General features: G+C 62.8%; 1 protein-coding gene across 7 annotated transcripts in view; it reads left to right on the plus strand.

Annotated features, from left to right (window-relative positions):
• Positions 1 to 18,952, plus strand: part of SBF1 (SET binding factor 1) — a 68,623-nt gene that overhangs the window by 26,208 nt on the left and 23,463 nt on the right. For 4 of the 7 annotated variants that reach the window (XM_085568274.1, XM_085568276.1, XM_085568277.1 and 1 more), the window contains exons 2-13: positions 291 to 376; positions 5,514 to 5,651; positions 6,353 to 6,496; positions 8,001 to 8,111; positions 11,426 to 11,449; positions 12,537 to 12,642; positions 13,040 to 13,172; positions 14,170 to 14,278; positions 14,988 to 15,101; positions 16,461 to 16,538; positions 17,229 to 17,342; positions 18,688 to 18,816. In XM_085568274.1, coding sequence (XP_085424400.1) covers positions 291 to 376; positions 5,514 to 5,651; positions 6,353 to 6,496; positions 8,001 to 8,111; positions 11,426 to 11,449; positions 12,537 to 12,642; positions 13,040 to 13,172; positions 14,170 to 14,278; positions 14,988 to 15,101; positions 16,461 to 16,538; positions 17,229 to 17,342; positions 18,688 to 18,816 — 1,286 coding nt within the window. The remainder of the gene's footprint in view (positions 1 to 290; positions 377 to 5,513; positions 5,652 to 6,352; positions 6,497 to 8,000; positions 8,112 to 11,425; positions 11,450 to 12,536; positions 12,643 to 13,039; positions 13,173 to 14,169; positions 14,279 to 14,987; positions 15,102 to 16,460; positions 16,539 to 17,228; positions 17,343 to 18,687; positions 18,817 to 18,952) is intronic. The other 3 variants (XM_077783733.2, XM_085568278.1, XM_077783735.2) reach the window with 1 other exon arrangement.

Consider the following 18,952-nt stretch of genomic DNA (forward strand, 5'->3'; position numbering starts at 1 on the left):
CCATGTTGGGGTCACAGGGAAGGAAGTTCTGGCTGGAGAGGGGCCAGAGCTGCTGCTCCTGTACCGTTCCCACCTCCAGAGAAGGCTCTGGGAGCTGTTTGCTCCAGATTCCTTGGAGTCCCTGCTGTTCCCTGCTGGAGTGGGCAGTGCTGCTCGGCCTGGAAGGGGCCGGGGTCCCTCCTGTGCTGCCCCATCCCTGCAGAGCTGGAGCAGCCCGGGGCTGTGCCAGCCGGGCATTCCCGGCGGGTGGGGGGTACCTGCTGCCCTCTGACCCCACCTTGTCTCCACAGGGAGCGGGGATGGACAGGGACAGATCCTGCAGCGCTTCCCGGAGAAGGACTGGGAGGACAACCCCTTCCCACAGGGCATCGAGCTGGTGAGTGGTGGGGTGATACCAGGGGGTGACACCGGGGTGACACCAGGGTGACACTGGGGTGACACTGGGGTGACACGGGGTCTGGCTGGGGCGCCGGGAGGGAGCAGTTCCCACCTGTCCCGGGTGCATCTCCAGCTGTGGAGCTCTCAGAAACTCTGGGAGCCAGTGCTGGCTCCTCTCCTGGCCTCCTGCTACCCCTCCTCTTCTGGGATGCTGGGATGTCTCCTGGAGGAGCCATGGATGCAGCCTTAGTGTCCACAGCCCCCCAGGAGCATGGGCAGGCCTTTCACAAAGTCACAGGATGACACAGGATATCACAGACTCACACAGGATCACAGAATCACAAAATCACAGGATCTCACAGGATCACAGAATCTCACAGGGTCTCACACAATTACAGAATCACACACAATCACAGGATCACACAGGACCTCACAGGATCTCACACAATCACACAGAATTCACAGGTCACACAGGGTCACACAGAATTCACACAATCACACACAATCACACAATGCCTGGGCTGGGAGAGAGCTCCAGGAGCATCGAGATCCTGGCACCCAGTGCCACATCCAGGCTTTTCAAACACATCCAGGCCTGGTGACTCCACCACCTCCCCGGGCAGCCACCCCAGAGCTTCATCACCTTTCTGGAAAAGCTTTTTCCTGCTCTCCCACCTGAATTTCCCTGGGCACAGCTTGAGGCTGTGTGCTCTGGTTGTGTCAGGGCTGCCTGGAGCCAGAGCCCCAGCCCAGCTGGGCACAGGCACCTTCCAGGAGCTGTGGGAGCGATGGGGCCAGCCCTGAGTCTCCTTTTCTCCAGGCTGAGCACCCCCAGCTCCCAGTGGCCTGCCCAAGGCTGGATCCCAGGGTCTGGGTGTCCCCAGCCCTCTGGACACGGTCACCAGCTCTCAGGAGTGCTTTGGGATCAGCTCAGAGCTGGGACATTCCCGGGATGTGCTGCTGTGGGGATCCTCCAGAGCAGCTCCAGCTCATCCGGGAGGGTGGGATTGTTCCCCTCCTTGCTGAGCTGGAGTGGGAGCTCTTCCCAGTCCTTGCCTGTGCCCTGGAGATCCAGGGACTCTTGAGGGAGGAGCTGGAGCTCCATTCCCAATGAAAAGCGTGGGCTGGGACAGACCCGCTGGCTGAGCCCTCTGGAACTGCTCCATTCCCCCTGGGGTTCATGGAATTGTGGATTTATTTGGGTTGGAAAATCCCTCTGAGCCCGCTGAGTGCAGTCAGTGGTGCCAAGGCCACCAGTGCCCATGTCCCCAAGTGCCACATCCACATGGCTTTGAAATCCCTGCAGGGATGGGGACTCCAGCCCCGCCCTGGGCACTGCCAGGGATGGACATCCTTCCAGGTGGGATCTTGGGAAGGAATTCCTGGCTGGGAGGGTGGGCAGGCCCATGGCAGTGCCCAAGGCCAGGCTGGACACTGGGGCTGGAGCACTTGGGACAGTGGGAGGTGTCCCTGCCCATCATCACTGGGATCACTGGGACTGCTGGCTCCTCATCCCATTGTTTCTGGGATTGGCAGTATCCAGCTCCTCCTCCCATCGTGTGTCCCCTGAAATTCCAGCAGTTTGGAGCCTTTTTCTGCTGTTTTATCTGAGGCAAAAACATACATTTTTTTATTTTTATTTTTATTTTTATTTTTATTTTTATTTTTATTTTTATTTTTATTTTTATTTTTAATTATTTTTAATTTTCTGCTCTGAGTTTCCTGCTGTCTGGAGGGACTTGGGAACTGTCCCAAGCAGGAGCAAAGCAGCTTTTTTTTCCCCAAGGGTCAAACTGTCCAGCCAAAAAATCCTTGGAATTTAAACAATTGGAGCCCTGTGCTGTTGGGGGCCAGGGGTGACTCCAGGGCTTCTCACAAACTCTCTTAGTGTCCTGGGGGAGCAGCACTGGTGGGGACATTCCAGGGGTGAGGGCATTCCAGGGATGAGGGCATTCCAGAGGTGAGGGCATTCCACAGATGAGGGCATTCCCAGGGGTGAGGGCATTCCACAGATGAGGGCATTCCAGAGGTGAGGGCATTCCCAGGGGTGAGGACATTCCCAGGGGTGAGGGCATTCCCAGGGGTGAGGGCATTCCAGGGATGAGGGAATTCCAAGGGTGAGGGCATTCCAGGGATGAGGGCATTCCCAGGGGTGAGGGAATCCCAGGGGTGAGGGAATTCCAAGGGTGAGGGCATTCCAGAGGTGAGGGCATTCCCAGGGGTGAGGGCATTCCAGGGATGAGGGCATTCCAGAGGTGAGGGCATTCCCAAGGGTGAGGGCATCCCCAGGGCAGCAGCCTCACAACCCTGGGTCTACTGGAACAGGGGGATCCAGGTGGGAATGGAGATTCCTGTAAATCCGGGGGCTCCCTGTGCTCCAGAGGGGCTCAGGGCCATTCCCACTCTCCTTTTTGGGTCCTTCCTTGGCACTGGGCTTTAGGACATTCTGTGCCGTGATCCCACAGGTCGCTGTGGGATTTTCCATGTCCTGAGGCAGCTCTGGGATGGTTTTGGCACCTGCTGGGTGTGTCCAGGCCTCCAGAGCTGCTCCAACTCTGCCAGCATTCCAGGACATCCAGCAGCTCCCAGGGCCTGGAGGGGCTCCAGGAGAGCTGGAGAGGGGCTGGGGACAAGGATGGGGGGACAGGACACAGGGAATGGCTCCCACTGCCAGAGGGCAGCCATGGATGGGAGATTGGGAATGAGGAATTCCTGGCTGGGCTGGGATTGCCAGAGCAGCTGGGGCTGCCCCTGGATCCCTGGAATGTCCAAGGAAAGGCTGGAGCAGCCTGGGACAGTGGGAGGTGTCCGTGCCATGGCAGGGGTGGCACTGGAGGGGCTCTGGGCTCCCTTCCCACCCAAAGCATTCCAGGGTTCCCTGATTCCATGATCCTGACCCAGCAGCTCCATGTGCTCTGGGCTCCTCATTCCCGCAGTGCCAGGAGATCTCCGTGTGGGACTGGGAGCAGTGAGGGGGTCAGGGCAGTGACACGGGGACAGTGACACGGGGACAGTGACACGGGGGCAGTGACACCGGGGCAGTGACACCGGGACAGTGACACCGGGACAGTGACACGGGGACAGTGACACCGGGACAGTGACACCGGGACAGCGACACCGTGTGCTCATCCCGCTGTTCTGCTGAGCCAAACCTTCCCCTGTGCTCCCATGGGAGCCGGCAGGAGCCCCGGGATGGAGAAGCCCCAGGTGCTGCTTTCCAAGGACCCAGAATGGGGGAAGCAGCTCCCGAGGTGCTTCCTCCTCCCGTCCCTCCTGCTGCCATCCCAAGGATCCGCACAGAGCCCAGCTCCTGTCCCGTTGGCTCTTCCCAGGGAGGACAGGGGGATCCATGGGTGCCTTGGGCACGGGGAGTGGTGAACAGCAGGAAACTCCCAGGTGGATCCACCTTGGGTTCTTCAGGGAGCTGGGGCAGGGTGCCCGAGCTCGCCAGGCCCCGGTGCCACCTTGTTCTCCTGGTGGGGTTTGCAGAGTTCCTGCTGGGCTGGGAGGAGCCGGGCTGTCCCGCACCCAGGGAATTCTCCACGGCTCCTCAGCAGCCAAATGCAGCCCTGGGGAAATCAAGAAAAGCCCCGAGACTCGGGAGGCCGGGGGATCCCGGGGCCAGCGGCTGGAATTGCCCCGGCCCCTCGAGGGGCTCTGGGGAGTGCCAGGGGCCGGGGCAGTGGATGGCACCGTGTTGGAGCCAGGGGGATGGTGCCACCTCCTGGAGCCGCTCCAGAGCCCGTGTCCCCCTGTCCCCTTTCCTTCTGGGCTCCGTGTGGTGCTGGCATGGGCTGTGCGGCCCACGGTGGACTGGGGCTGTGCTGAGTTTGGGGTGTCTGTGCCACGGGGGTCTGGGGCTGTGCTGAGTTTGGGGTGTCTGTGCCATGGGGGTCTGGGGCTGTGCTGAGTTTGGGGTGTCTGTACCACGGGGGTGTGGGGGCAGTGCAGAGTTTGGGGTGTCTGTGCCATGGGGGTCTGGGGCTGTGCAGAGTTTGGGGTCTGTGCCATGGGGGTCTGGGGGCTGTGCTGATTTTGGGGTGTTTCTGTGCCATGGGGGTCTGGGGGCACTGCAGAGTTTTAGGTCTGTGCCATGGGGGTCTGGGGGCAGTGCAGAGTTTGGGGTGTCTCTGTGCCATGGGGGTCTGGGGCTGTGCTGAGTTTGGGGTGTCTGTGCCATGGGGGTCTGGGGGCACTGCAGAGTTTGGGGTCTGTGCCATGGGGGTCTGGGGGCAGTGCAGAGTTTGGGGTGTCTGTACCACGGGGGTCTGGGGCTGTGCTGAGTTTGGGGTCTCTGTGCCATGGGGGTCTGGGGGCACTGCAGAGTTTGGGGTCTGTGCCATGGGGGTCTGGGGGCACTGCAGAGTTTGGGGTCCCCGTGCCGTGGGGGCAGTGCAGAGTTTGGGGTGTCTGTGCCATGGGGGTCTGGGGGCACTGCAGAGTTTGGGGTCTGTGCCATGGGGGTCTGGGGGCACTGCAGAGTTTGGGGTGTCTCTGTGCCACGGGGGCAGTGCAGAGTTTGGGGTGTCTGTGCTGTGGGGGCTGTGAAGAGTTTGGGGTGTCTGTGCCATGGGGGTCTGGGGCTGTGCAGAGTTTGGGGTGTCTGTGCTGTGGGAGCAGTGCAGAGTTTGGGGTGTCTGTGCCATGGGGGTCTGGGGGCACTGCAGAGTTTGGGGTCTGTGCCATGGGGGGACCTTTCCCAGGAGCTGGGGCTCCTGCCTGTCTGCACCGTCCCATCATGACCCCTCTCAGTGTGGGTTCTCCAGGTGCTGTTCCTGCTTCCCTGCAAGGGGATTTGGGAATTCCTGGAGCCCGTCCAGCGGGGTTGGGAGGTCCCAGGAGCCAGGGGGGCACTGCCCGGTGCTTCCCCTGCTCCCGGCCCGTGGGGCTGCCCTTCCCCACGGGCTCCGTGGGCGATGTGGGCCCAGGGGTCGGGGCTGGATCAGCCGGGGTGGGTGAAGGCTGGCAGCCCCGAGCCCGGGGCTGGATCAGCCGGGGTGGGTGAGGGCTGGCAGCCCCGAGCCCGGGGCTGGATCAGCCGGGGTGGGTGAGGGCTGGCAGCCCCGAGCCCGGGGCTGGATCAGCTGGGGTGGGTGAGGGCTGGCAGCCCTGAGCCTGCTCCATGCCCCCCACAGTTCTGCCAGCCCAGCGGGTGGCAGCTCTTCCCCGAGAGGAACCCCCCCACCTTCTTCGTGGCCGTGCTGACCGACATCAACTCAGAGCGGCACTACTGCGCCTGCTTCACCTTCTGGGAGGCCGTGGAGAGCCCGCAGGTACCGGGGACACGGGGACACCGGGACACGGGGATGGGGCTGGCCACGCTGATGGGATAGCACCCGGCTGCCTTTGGCACTGGCCGGGGGTTCCTGCCTTCCCTGTGCCAGAAGAATGCATGGATAGATGGCAAGGGTGGTCAGCAGTGCTGGTGGAGAAGCATTCAGTTGGGTTTTACTCTGACTAGGAGTTCCTGCCTTCCCAGTGCCACAGGAATCCATGGATAGATGGGAAGGGTGGCCAGCAGCACTGATAAGGAAGAATCCAGCTGCCTTTGGCACTGGCCACGGATTCCTGTCTTCCCTGTGCCACAGGAATCCATGGATGGATGGCAAGGGTGGTCAGCAGTGCTGGTGGAGAAGCACCCAGCTTCTTTTGGCTCTGGCCAGGAGTTCCTGCCTTCCCTGTGCCAGAAGAATCCATGGATAGATGGCAAGGGTGGTCAGCAGTGCTGCTGGAGAAGCATTCAGTTGGGTTTACCTCTGGCCAGGCGTTCCTGCCTTCCCTGTGCCAGAAGAATCCATGGATAGATGGGAAGGGTGGTCAGCAGTGCTGGTGGAGAAGCATTCAGTTGGGTTTTACTCTGGCCAGGAGTTCCTGCCTTCCCTGTGCCAGAGGAATCCAGACCCTGGCACTGGGAGTTTGGGACAGGGAAAAGCATCCCTTAAGCCCCAGCCCGGGCTGGTTTGTGCCTCCCCAGCCCCAGAGCCAGGCCAGGAACGGCGAGGGCGAGGAGGAGGAGGAGGAGGAGGAGGAGGCCTCATCGCCCGCGCAGCCTGCGCAGCTGTTCGCTCCCAAGAGCCTGGTGCTGGTGTCGCGGCTGGACCACGCCGAGGTGTTCCGGGTGAGTGGGGGCTCAGGGAGCGGGGATGCTGCTCAGGGGAGAGGGCAGCTGTGCTGGGAGAGGCTTCCTGCCTGGGGAGGGGGAACACGCTGGCACAGCCCACGGGAGCTGGCCCCGTCCTGCCCTTGGCACCCTTGGGTGCCGCTGATCCCGGGTGGCTGCAGGACGTGGAGCAGCTGCCAGCCCTGCTCCTAAAGCCCATGAGGAACAGCCCGTTCCTGGGAGCACTGACTGTGCCCTGTCTGTGCCAGCTCTGCCGGCTCCAGGGGTGCTGCATTGTGTGCCTGGGGAGCCTTGGGAGGGCTGGGTACGGATTGTATCCGTGGGGAAGGGCTGGGAGTGTCCGGCCTGGAGAAGGGAAGGATCCAGGGAGAGCTTCCAGCTCATTCCAGGCCTTGAAGGGGCTCCAGGAGAGCTGCAGAGGGACTGGGAACAAGGATGGAGGGACAGGACACAGGGAATGGCTCCCACTGCCAGAGGGCAGCCATGGATGGGAGATTGGGAATGAGGAATTCCTGGCTGGGATGGAATTGCCAGAGCAGCTGGGCCTGCCCCTGGATCCCTGGAATGTCCAAGGCCAGGCTGGACACTGGGGCTGGAGCAGCCTGGGACAGTGGGAGGTGTCCCTGCCTTGTGTGGAGTGGGAATTCTCTGAAATATGGGATCTGTTTTCCTAAGCCTGGGTCAGCAGAGTGGGGACCTGCCAGGCACAAGCTGGGGCAACTCCAGGGGACAGGGTCACTTCACTTGTTCCCAGAGGCAGAGGTGTCCTGCCACCTGCTCCCCGGGAAAGAAACAGTTCCCAGCTCCTCATTGCAGTGCCCAGGAATCTGAGCTTCATCCTCCCTCGTTATTCCAGCGGGCAGGGCTTTATCCTGCTCTTCCCTCATTATTCCACTGTGCCAGAGTTTGCCTGGCCCTGCTCCCCAAATCCCAGTATTTGTGTTTTCCTTTTCCTCGATGGTTGGAAACAACACCCCGAGGGTGCCTGGAACACAAATTCCTCAAGTCCCTCATTCCCAGCTTGTCCTGAGGGCTGCCCTGTGCTGGTGCCCCCAGAGCTGGGACCACTGTTGCTTCTCAGCTGGAACAGGATGTTTTTGTGGGCAGTGACCACCACCTGGGGCTGACCAGAGTCCAGGTGTGCTGTCAAGGGCAGCACCAAATTTTGGGGAAGGACCCCCTGCCATGCCTTCCTTGGGGTTTGTGTGGGACTGGGGGTGCTGGGAGGCTGGAGCAGCCCAGCTGCCCTGGTCACCTCTCTCCTGGAGCTGTGGAAATCCCCTGGGCACTGCTCCCGTGGAGCTCTGGCCCTGGGGACACGTCTCCTGCTCTGGTGGGGTCAGTGCAGGGGTGGGGGCGCGCTCCTGGCTGGAGTATCCCATCCCTGTGGAGGAGGAAGACGTGGAGCTGGCATTGCCAGGGCGTGTTTGTGGCCGGGGACAGCCCTGGGGGTGTCCCCAGCTCCCTGCACTGCTCAGCCGTGCTCTGCTCCCCTCTCCAGAACAGCCTGGGGCTGATCTACACCATCTACGTGGACGGGCTGAGCGTGTCCCTGGAGAACGTCATCGGGAACCTGCTGACCTGCACCATCCCCATCACGGGGGGAGCGCAGGTGGGTGTCCTGGTGTCCTGCTGCCCCGTCCCTGTCCCTGCTCTGGCCTCAGAGCCCAGCCCAGTCCTGCTCCCCGTGCCGGCGTGGGCCCCGTGGGCAGGCCTGGCTCCGTGCCCTGCCGCCTTCCCGAGTGCTTCCAAGCACAAATCCCACTCACACCCTCAGTTAGCCAAGGAGCTCCTGCCGCAGCTTCCGTGTCCTGGCTCCTGCTGCCCTGGCAGGGAGCACCGGGGGCTTGACGTAGGTGCTGGGCAACCCAAGCAAACGTTCCCTGGTCCGTGGGCACTCCTGGGGTGTGGCTGTGTGCTCAGCCCTGCGGGATCCCCCTGTGGAGAGCTGCTCCAGAGCCAAGTGGTCAGGGGCCATCTGTGAGAGCAGGGCTGGGACAGCCGCGGGGACACGGGCCAGCAGGGCCAGGACAGCAGCCTGGAGCTCTTCTTGGGGCACTGGCCTGGTGCTGTGCCCGTGTCCGTGCTGGGTCCTGTGCCCCTGGCTGTGCCAGGTCCTGTGCCTGTGTCCGTGCCAGGTCCTGTGCCTGTGCTGGGGGCCTGAGGAGCAGCAGCTTCTCCTGCAGCTGAGGCCACCAACGCCCCTGCTGTCCCCTCAGAGCCATGTGTCCCCCCAGCCTGCCCTGCTCTGGCCCAGCTGGGCTCAGCACACGGAGCTGGGAGGATCCCTGGGGATGGCAGAGAGGGAGAGCCCAGCTGGAGTCCCTGGCAGGAGGCTGGGGACAGCAGCGTTGTGCCCTGGGGCTCTCGTGTCCTGCTGGCCCCTGGGATGTCCCTGTGGCTGTGTGCTTGGGTCCCCATGTGCCTTCCCTCTGCTGAGCCCCCCTTCCCCCAGCACAGAGTGCCAGGAATGATCCCACAGCCAGGCTGATGCAGTGCAGCAGCCTTGGCCAGGCTGGGACAGCAGCGCGGGGCACTGGGACAGTGCCATGGGACACTGGGACAGCAGCGCGGGGCACTGGGACAGCAGCACAGGGCACTGGGACAGTGCCATGGGACACTGGGACAGGAGCACAGGGCACTGGGACAGCAGCACAGGGCACTGGGACAGCAGCACAGGGCACTGGGACAGCAGCGCGGGGCACTGGGACAGCAGCGTGGGGCACTGGGACAGTGCCATGGGACACTGGGACAGGAGCACGGGACACTGGGACAGCAGCACAGGGCACTGGGACAGTGCCATGGGACACTGGGACAGGAGTACAGGGCACTGGCACAGCAGCACGGGACACTGGGACAGCAGCACGGGGCACTGGGACAGCAGCACAGGGCACTGGATCATCACTGTAGAGCACTGAGACAGCAGCACAGGGCACTGGGACAGTGCCATGGGACACTGGGACAGGAGCACAGGGCACTGGGACAGCACCATGGGACACTGGGACAGCAGCACGGGGCACTGGGACAGCAGCACAGGGCACTGGATCATCACTGTAGAGCACTGAGACAGCAGCACAGGACACTGGGACAGTGCCATGGGACACTGGGACAGCACCATGGGACACTGGGACAGCACCATGGGACACTGGGACAGTGCCATGGGACACTGGGACAGCACCATGGGACACTGGGACAGCACCATGGGACACTGGGACAGTGCCATGGGACACTGGGACAGCACCATGGGACACTGGATCAGCACCATGGGACACTGGGACAGCAGCACAGGGCACTGGGACAGCAGCACAGGGCACTGGATCATCACTGTAGAGCACTGGGACAGCAGCACAGGCCCCGGTGCCTCCACAGGGGTTTCCTCCCTGCCACGCCGTGCCCCAAGGGGGGCTCTCCCTGCTCCCATACCCCAGCAGGATTTGGGGCAGGCGCTGCCGCACGTTTGGGGCTCCCTCTGGCACCCGGAGCCACGCGGGCCCCGGGAGAAGTGGCGGCGCTGCCGGGATTTGTGGGGGAAGGATGGAGCCAGGCCTGTCCCAGTGCTGGGGCAGAGCCAGGCGCTGCCCACCCCGGGCTGTGCCAGGCACCCGGGTTTGCTCCCTTCCCATGGGATCTGCCCAGATCCAGCTCCTCCCGGCGGGACCAGGAGAGGCTGCCGGAGCAGGACGGCTTCTCCTGCCACCATGGCTCGCTGAGCTTGGCACAGATCCGTGCTCCAAGCTGGGGCAGGACGGCTCTGTGCCGTGGGAACAGGGACTGTGTGATGGGAGGGTGACACTTCGGTGGTGGCACGTCCCTTCCCGTGGTTTTCCTGCTCTCCTGCCGTGTCCAGCGCTCCTTCCCGGTGCCATAGGCATTGCTTTCACCCCGTGTCTGTGGGCTCCTGTCCTGTCCTGTCCCTGCTGGTGTCCCTGTCTGTGGGCTCCTGTCCTGTTGTCCCTGCTGGTGTCCCTGTCTGTGGGCTCCTGTCCTGTTGTCCCTGCTGGTGTCCCTGTCTGTATCTTTGGGCTCCTGTCCTGTTGTCCCTGCTGGTGTCCCTGTCTGTGGGCTCCTGTCCTGTTGTCCCTGCTGGTGTCCCTGCCTGTGTCTTTGGGCTCCTGTCCCACTGTCCCTGCTGGTGTCCCTGTCTGTGTCTGTGGGCTCCTCTCCTGTCCTGTTGTCCCTGCTGGTGTCCCTGTCTGTCTGTGGGCTCCTGTCCCACTGTCCCTGCTGGTGTCCCTGCCTGTGTCTTTGGGCTCCTGTCCCGTTGTCCCTGCTGGTGTCCCTGCCTGTGTCTGTGGGCTCCTCTCCTGTCCTGTTGTCCCTGCTGGTGTCCCTGTCTGTCTGTGGGCTCCTGTCCCACTGTCCCTGCTGGTGTCCCTGCCTGTGTCTGTGCGCTCCTCTCCTGTCCCTGCTGGTGTCCCTGGCCATGTCTGTGGGCTCCTGTCCCGTTGTCCCTGCTGGTGTCCCTGTCTGTGTCTTTGGGCTCCTGTCCCACTGTCCCTGCTGGTGTCCCTGTCTGTGTCTTTGGGCTCCTGTCCCACTGTCCCTGCTGGTGTCCCTGTCTGTGTCTGTGGGCTCCTGTCCCACTGTCCCTGCTGGTGTCCCTGCCTGTGTCTGTGGGCTCCTGTCCCACTGTCCCTGCTGGTGTCCCTGTCTGTCTGTGGGCTCCTGTCCCACTGTCCCTGCTGGTGTCCCTGCCTGTGTCTGTGGGCTCCTGTCCCGTTGTCCCTGCTGGTGTCCCTGTCTGTGTCTTTGGGCTCCTGTCCCACTGTCCCTGCTGGTGTCCCTGTCTGTGCCTTTGGCCTCCTGTCCCACTGTCCCTGCTGGTGTCCCTGCCTGTGGGCTCCTGTCCCGTTGTCCCTGCTGGTGTCCCCGCTGTGCCTGTCTGTGTGTCCTAACTGACTGTGCTCTCTGTCTGTCCCATCTCAGCCTGACGTGGAGGACGAAGCCGTGGTACGAACTCCTTTTCTCTCCCGTCTTCTTTTCCCCACCTTTCCTCTCCCTGCTCTGGGTCTGTCCCCTCCTCAGCAGCCCAGCTGAGGACCCAGCCCCAGGTCCCGGTGGTCTCAGGGCACCCTCGGGTGTGTGTCCCACCTGGGGGCAGCCAGGACGTGTCCCTGGGCTCTGGGAAGGGGCTGCATTCCAGGCACGCCTCTCCTGGGGTTGTGACAGCCCAGATCAGGGCTCTGGCTCGGCCCAGCCGTGGATTTTGGGGCTCTTCTGCCAGGATGTGGCTGCAGTGGGAACGCTGCTCCCACAGAAGTGTTTCTCCTGGAGAGGAGTGCAAAGAGGAGGAGGAGGGCCTGGAGATAGCCTGGGGGTGTTTGAGTGTCCCTGGGAATGAGCTCAGGGCTGGGACTATTCAGTGATACTAGGGAAGAGGCACCGATCCTGTGCCTGGGGTGTCCATCCCTTCCCCCAGGATGTTCCTCAGGATATTCCTCAGGATGTTATTCCAGGTATTCCTTCCACTGGAGAGGCTGTGGAGCTGGGGCTGCTCCTGGGCACAGCCAGGCTGGGACAGGGGAGCTCCAAGGGCCCACAAGAGGCTGGAATTCCCCTCGAATTTTGGGGAGCCTTTGAATCCTGGGGAGCCCTCTTATCCTGGAGAACTTTTGAATCCTAGAAAGACCTCACATTCCCTCAAATCCTGGGGAGCCCTCGTGTCCCAGAGAGCCATTGTGTCCCATCTGCACGCACATCTCGGGGCCGCTGGGACATTGCTGGTGCTGGCTGGGGATGTTGCAGGAGGTGCCCTCCTTCCCCTCAGCCCAGGGACCTAGTCAAGCACCCAGTGGGTGCCATGGCAGCATCTTCTTCTCTCTTTCCCTTTTCCTCTTTCCCTTTCTCTTTCCCTTTCCAGACGGGGGTTGTGCTGGGGCATGGTGGCCCTGTGCCATGGGGGTCTGGCTGCCCTGGCCCCATGCCTGGGGATGGTCTGGCTGCCCTGGCCCCATGCCCGGGGATGGTCTGGCTGCCCCTGCCCTGTCCCGGTCCCTCTCTGGGTGGCCCTGGTGAGCAGGTGTGTGTTGCCTTGCAGAGGACCATCTCTCTGGGAGCAGGGGACAGGCAGGTGATCCAGACCCCCATCAACGACTCGCTGCCCGTCAGCAGCTGCAGCGTGGCCCTGCTCTTCCGCCAGCTGGGTGAGACGTGTCCCCACCCTGCCCCGTGGCACCTGGGGTCCCTGTGGGTCACCTCGGCTCCGAGCTCTGGCCTGGCTGAGCCTCCCCGGCCCTGCTGTGCCACGCTTTTCCAGGAGGGTGGGATTGGGGCTGGGGTCTGGAGGAGCAGCCCGGGGGTGCCACTAGCCTTGTGTCCCCCAGGGAAGGCCACCCCGTGCCCCCCAGGGAAGGCCACCAGCCCCCAGGAGGAACAGGGAAGGGGGGAAGCACGCCTGGCAGTGACCAGAACCACCAGTGGCTCCTCTCCTGGCAGGATGCAGGGCTGGGGAGTGGGCTGCAGCCTGGGTGGGGTCAGGGGTCTCTGAGGGGTGTCAGAGGGACCCCCCCGATTGCTGAGCCCCCGCTGTGCCCTGCCCAGGCATCACCAACGTGCTGTTCCTGTTCTGCGCGGCGCTGACCGAGCACAAGATCCTGTTCCTCTCCAGCAGCTACCAGAGGCTGACGGACGCCTGCCGGGCCCTCCTGGCTCTCATGTTCCCCCTCAAGTACAGGTGAGGGTCCCCGAGCCTCCAGCTGTGCCAGCTGTGCCCCTGCCCCACCCTCGGTGCCTCCCAAGGTCTGGGGAATAACTGGGAGTCTCCCAGCCCTGCCTCCCTCTTCTCCCAGGCAAAAGGGGCTCTGGCACTGGAGGCGGTGCTGGAGGATGTTCTGTCCTTCCTGGTGAGCAGGGACAGGACCCAGGGAATGGCTGCAGAGAGGCTTTTTTTTTTTTTTTCCCCGAGAAGAACCTTTTTTTCACAGAATTATGGAATCAATGAGCTTGGAAAAGTCCTCCAGGGTCACCAAATCCAAGCTGTTCCTGATCCCCTCCTTGTCCCCAGCCCAGAGCCCTGAGTGCCACCTCCAGGAGTTCCTTGGACACCTCCAGGGATGGAGACTCCAAACCTCCCTGGGCAGCCCCTGCCAAGGCCTGACCCCATTTCTGTGGAGACTTTTTCCTGAAATTCTTCTGGAGTTAATGGCTCTGCTGGAAACCCTTTCCTTGGTCAGACTTTGATTACAACCCCAAGACCAGACAGGGATCATATAATGGAATCATGAAATCCCAGGATAATTTGGATTAGAAGGGACCTCAGAGCCCCTCCAGTGCCACCCCTGCCAGGGCAGGGACACCTCCCACTGTCCCAGGCTGCTCCAGCCCCAGTGTCCAACCCGGCCCTGGGCACTGCCAGGGATCCAGGGGCAGCCCCAGCTGCTCTGGCAATCCCAGCCCAGCCAGGAATTCCTCATTCTCAATCTCCCATCCATGGCTGCCATTCCCTGTGTCCTGTCCCTGCAGCCTTGTCCCTGTCCCTCGCAGGGATGGGGCAGCCACAGCCTTTGGGAGCTGTGTGTGGCCGTGGTGCCTGAGGGGCTGGGGGTGCCAGGGGCTCCAGAGCCGGGATTGTGTCTGGCTGTGCCAGGACGGGGCTGGGACGTGGGGCAGGGCTGGCATGGCTGCAGTGGGGCCGTGTTTGGGGCTGGCTTTGAGGCTGTTTCTGGTTGCAGTTTCACCTACGTGCCCATCCTGCCCGCCCAGCTCCTGGAGGTGCTGAGCACTCCCACCCCCTTCATCATCGGTGTCCACTCCATCTTCCAGTCGGAGACCCAGGAGCTGGTGAGAGCCCACATTCCTTGTCCTGGTGCCAGGGGGCTGGGGACGAGCAGTGTGGCTGTCACAGGCTTGGGTGACAGCTCAGTCCATGCCGAGGGTGCCCAGGGCCACGGGCTCTGTGTGCTCAGCTTGGGATGTATCCAGGAGTCCCACAGGAGCCAGGGGGTCGGCTGGGTCCAGTGGGAATGGCTGGGTCCAGTGGGAATGGCTGGGTCCATTGGGAATGGCTGGGGCCAGTGGGAATGGCTGGGTCCAGTGGGAATGGCTGGGTCCAGTGGGAATGGCTGGGTCCATTGGGAATGGCTGGGGCCAGTGGGAATGGCTGGGGCCAGTGGGAATGGCTGGGTCCAGTGGGAATGGCTGGGTCCAGTGGGAATGGCTGGGTCCCTTGGGAATGGCTGGGGCCAGTGGGAATGGCTGGGTCCCTCTTCTGCCACGTGTCCCCCGTCCCCCCCAGCAAGGAATCCCAGTGTGTCCTTGAATTTGGGGACAGGCTGGGACACAGGCAGTGCTGAGAATTCCCACTCCACACAAGGCAGGGCCACCTCCCACTGTCCCAGTGCTGAGTGCTGAGGTGGGGAGGAGCCAGAGCCCACTGCCAGCCCTTTCCTGAGCCAGCTCACCTGCACAGCTGCCCATCACCTGTGGCATTGGGATGTGGGATGTGGGATGGGGGAGCGGGGCTGTGTCCCACTGCTGTCCCCGCTGCCAGCTGGACGTGGTGATCGCGGACCTGGACGGCGGCACCGTGAACGTGCCGGAGTGCGTGCACATCTCGCTGCTCCCCGAGCCCCTGCTGCAGCAGACGCGGGAAGCCCTGTCCATGGTGAGTGCCAGGCGTTCCCGGGGTGCCAGCGCCGTCCCCTGGGAATGACACACCTGTCCTGGCAGCCAGTGCAGCCAGGGCTCCTCTGTGATAGCTACCTCGGGGTCCTGTCTGCACCTTGGGGTCCTGACCACACCTTGGGGTCCTGTCCATGCCTCGGGGTCCTGTCCATTCCTTGGGGTCCTGTCCGCACCTTGGGGGCCTGTCCACACCTCAGGGTCCTGTCCATGCCTCGGGGTCCTGTCCATGCCTCGGGGTCCTGACCACTCCTCAGGGTCCTGTCCGCACCTTGGGGTCCTGTCCGCACCTTGGGGTCCTGTCCACACCTTGGGGTCCTGTCCGCACCTTGGGGTCCTGTCCGCACCTTGGGGTCCTGTCCACACCTTGGGGTCCTGTCCACACCTTGGGGGCCTGTCCATGCCTTGGGGTCCTGACCACTCCTTGTGATCCTTTCCACACCTTGGGGTCCTGTCCACTCCTCGGGGTGCTGTCCTCTCCTTATGATCCTACCCACACCTTGGGGTCCTGTCCGCACCTTGGGGTCCTGACCACACCTTGGGGTCCTGTCCATGCCTCGGGGTCCTGTCCATGCCTCGGGGTCCTGTCCATGCCTTGGGGTCCTGACCACTCCTCGGGGTCCTGTCCACTCCTCGGGGTCCTGTCTGCACCTTGGGGTTCTGACCACTCCTTGTGATCCTTTCCACACCTTGGGGTCCTGTCCACTCCTCGGGGTGCTGTCCTCTCCTTATGATCCTACCCACACCTTGGGGTCCTGACCACTCCTTGGGGTCCCATCTGCTCCTTGGGGTCCTGTCACAGGGACCATTCCTGATCCAGTGGCCTCTGGCCAGCACCCTGGGAATGACACAGGTTTCCATGGGGGCTGGGAGTGGAGCGGCAGGGGTTACTCTGTGAGCCTCGACTCCTGCCCTGGGGTGCTGCTGCCCCTCTCACAGTGGCCATTCCCAATCCCGTGCCCTCTGATGTCCTGTGGTGCTGGGGGGGTTCCTTTGGCAGAGGTTTCTGGGAATGGTGCTGGCTCCCGGCCCTGGGCAGGAAGCAGCTGTGGCCTGGCTGCTCCTGTGTTCCTGAGGCACTGCTGGAGCAGCTCCTGCTCCTCCTGGGGCACAGGGGGGTGAAGGTTTCCCTAGCAGAGCAGGAGGGGCTCCCTTTCCCTGGGATCCCAGTGCCAGCTGTGCTCCCCAAGGCAGGGTCAGGCCTGACAGAGCATTCCTGATCCCCCATGGGCTGTCTCCAAGCCCCTCAGACCTTTTCCATGGGGGCTGTGGGGTCTCTGGGGAAATCTCCTTGGCTTCTCCAGCCAGGATGGGGCCTGAGCTGAGTGTCCTTCCTGGGCAGGTCCTGGACCCAGAGCTGGAGGTGGCCGACCTCGCCTTCCCCCCTTCCACCATTTCCGCCTCTTCCCTCAAGATGCAGGTGAGTGCCGGGAGGGAGAGGGTCTCTGGGTGAGGGGCTGTTCCAGGGACACCCAGGCAGGAGGAGAGGGTCCCTGGGTGAGGGGCTGTTCCCAGGGACACCCAGGCAGGAGGAGAGGGTCCCTGGGTGAGGGGCTGTTCCCAGGGACACCCGGGCAGGAGGAGAGGGTCCCTGGGTGAGGGGCTGTTCCCAGGGACACCCGGGCAGGAGGAGAGGGTCCCTGGGTGAGGGGCTGTTCCCAGGGACACCCGGGCAGGAGGAGAGGGTCCCTGGGTGAGGGGCTGTTCCCAGGGACACCCGGGCAGGAGGAGAGGGTCCCTGGGTGAGGGGCTTTTCCCAGGGCCATCCTGGTTCTCACACACCATTCCAGCTCTGTGTCCATCTGAGACCACTGCTCCGAGCTGTGGCTGGATCCTACATTCCCATGGGCTCTGGATTCATGGCCAGGCTGGAGCAGACAGGGAATGTTTGGGCTTGCAGCATTCCCAGAGCTGGAGAGCTCCTTCTCCTCCCTGTGCAGCTCCAGTGGGGCAGAACAGCGAATCCCGTGCCCCTTTTCCCTGGAATCTCAGCCACATTCCCTGGCCTCACCCCGGGGTCGATCCCGTGCTGGGGGGAAATCCGTGCCCCGGGAGCTGCCCTGTCCTCACCCTGTGCCCCACGAGCCCAGGCTGTGCTTCCCTGTTCCAGGACAAGGAGATCCGGGCCGTGTTCCTGCGCCTGTTTGCTCAGCTGCTGCAGGGCTACCGCTGGTGCCTGCACATCATCCGCATCCACCCCGAGCCCGTCATCCGCTTCCACAAGGTGGGGGCCTCTTCCTGGGACAGCTGAGTCCAGGAAACAGTCCTGGCTTTCCAGGCAGAGACCTCCCAGCATCCCTGCCAGCCCACCTGCATCCCGTGTTTGTCCCGAGCGTGCCGGGGTCTCCCGGGGCAGGCAGCGCTGCTCCAGCATGCTCGGCTGCTCCTGCAGAGCTCAGCGAGGAGGGAGCCCAGGCCTGCAGCTGGCTGTTCTAGGAGATCTTGGCACTGCTGAGGGACCACCTGCAGTCCTCCGGCCCTCAGTGCCTCTGGCCTTGTGTTCCTGTGCCCTTCTGGCCCTGTGTTCCTGAGTCCCTCTATCCCTGTGTCCCTGAGTCCCTCTGGCCTTGTATCCCTGTGCCCCTCTGGCCCTGTGTCCCTGAGTCCCTCTGTCCCTGTATTTCTGCATCCCTGTGCCCCTGTGCCCTTATGCCCCTGTGTCCCTCTGGCTTTGTGTTCCCATGTCCCTGTATGCCTCTGTCCCGGTGTCCCTGTGTCCCAGGGTCCCTGTGTCCCAGAGTCCCTGTGTCCCTGTGTCCCTATATCCTTGTGTCCCTATATCCCTATGTCCCTGTGTCCCTGTATCCCTCTGTCCCTATATCCCTCTGTCCCTATATCCCTCTGTCCCTGTATCCCTGTGTCCCTATATCCCTGTGTCCCTATATCCCTATATCCCTATATCCCTGTGTCCCTATATCCCTGTGTCCCTGTGTCCCTCTGGCTTTGTGTCCCCATGTCCCTGTGTTCCTATGTCCCTGTGTCCCTGAGCCCCCATGTCCCTGTGTCCCTATATCCCTGTGTCCCTATATCCCTATGTCCCTGTGTCCCTGTGTCCCTCTGGCTTTGTGTCCCCATGTCCCTATATCCCTGTGTCCCTATATCCCTATATCCCTGTGTCCCTATATCCCTGTGTCCCTATATTCCTATGTCCCTGTGTCCCTGTGTCCCTATATCCCTGTGTCCTGTGTCCCTATATCCCTATATCCCTATATCCCTGTGTCCCTATATCCGTGTGTCCTGTGTCCCTCTGGCTTTGTGTCCCTGTGTCCCTATATCCCTGTATCCCTGTGTCCCTATATTCCTATGTCCCTGTGTCCCTATATCCCTGTGTCCCTGTGTCCCTATATCCCTATATCCGTGTGTCCCTATGTCCCTATATCCGTGTGTCCTGTGTCCCTCTGGCTTTGTGTCCCTGTGTCCCTATATCCCTATATCCCTGTGTCCCTATGTCCCTATATCCGTGTGTCCCGTGTCCCTGTGGCGCAGGGAAGGAGGTGGCACCATCCCAGTGCCACCGGTGCGTGGCTGGGTGTCACCCGCTGTGCTGACGGCGCTGGGTTCCCTCGCAGGCGGCGTTCCTGGGTCAGCGGGGGCTCACCGAGGACGATTTCCTGACCAAGGTGCTGGAGGGGATGGCCTTCGCTGGCTTCGTCACCGAGCGCGGGGCTCCCTACCGCCCCATCGACCTCTTCGACGAGGTGAGAACGCGGGGAGCTCCCTTCCACCCCGGGATCCGAGGGGGATCCGAGGGGCTGAGGGGGATCCGAGGGGCTGAGGGGGATCTGAGGGGCTGAGCAGGATCTGAGGGGCTGAGCAGGATCTGAGGGACTGAGG

The sequence above is a fragment of the Lonchura striata genome, chromosome 1A (genome assembly GCF_050655825.1).
Source record: "Lonchura striata isolate lonStrDom1 chromosome 1A, ASM5065582v1, whole genome shotgun sequence".
Taxonomy (NCBI): domain Eukaryota; kingdom Metazoa; phylum Chordata; class Aves; order Passeriformes; family Estrildidae; genus Lonchura; species Lonchura striata.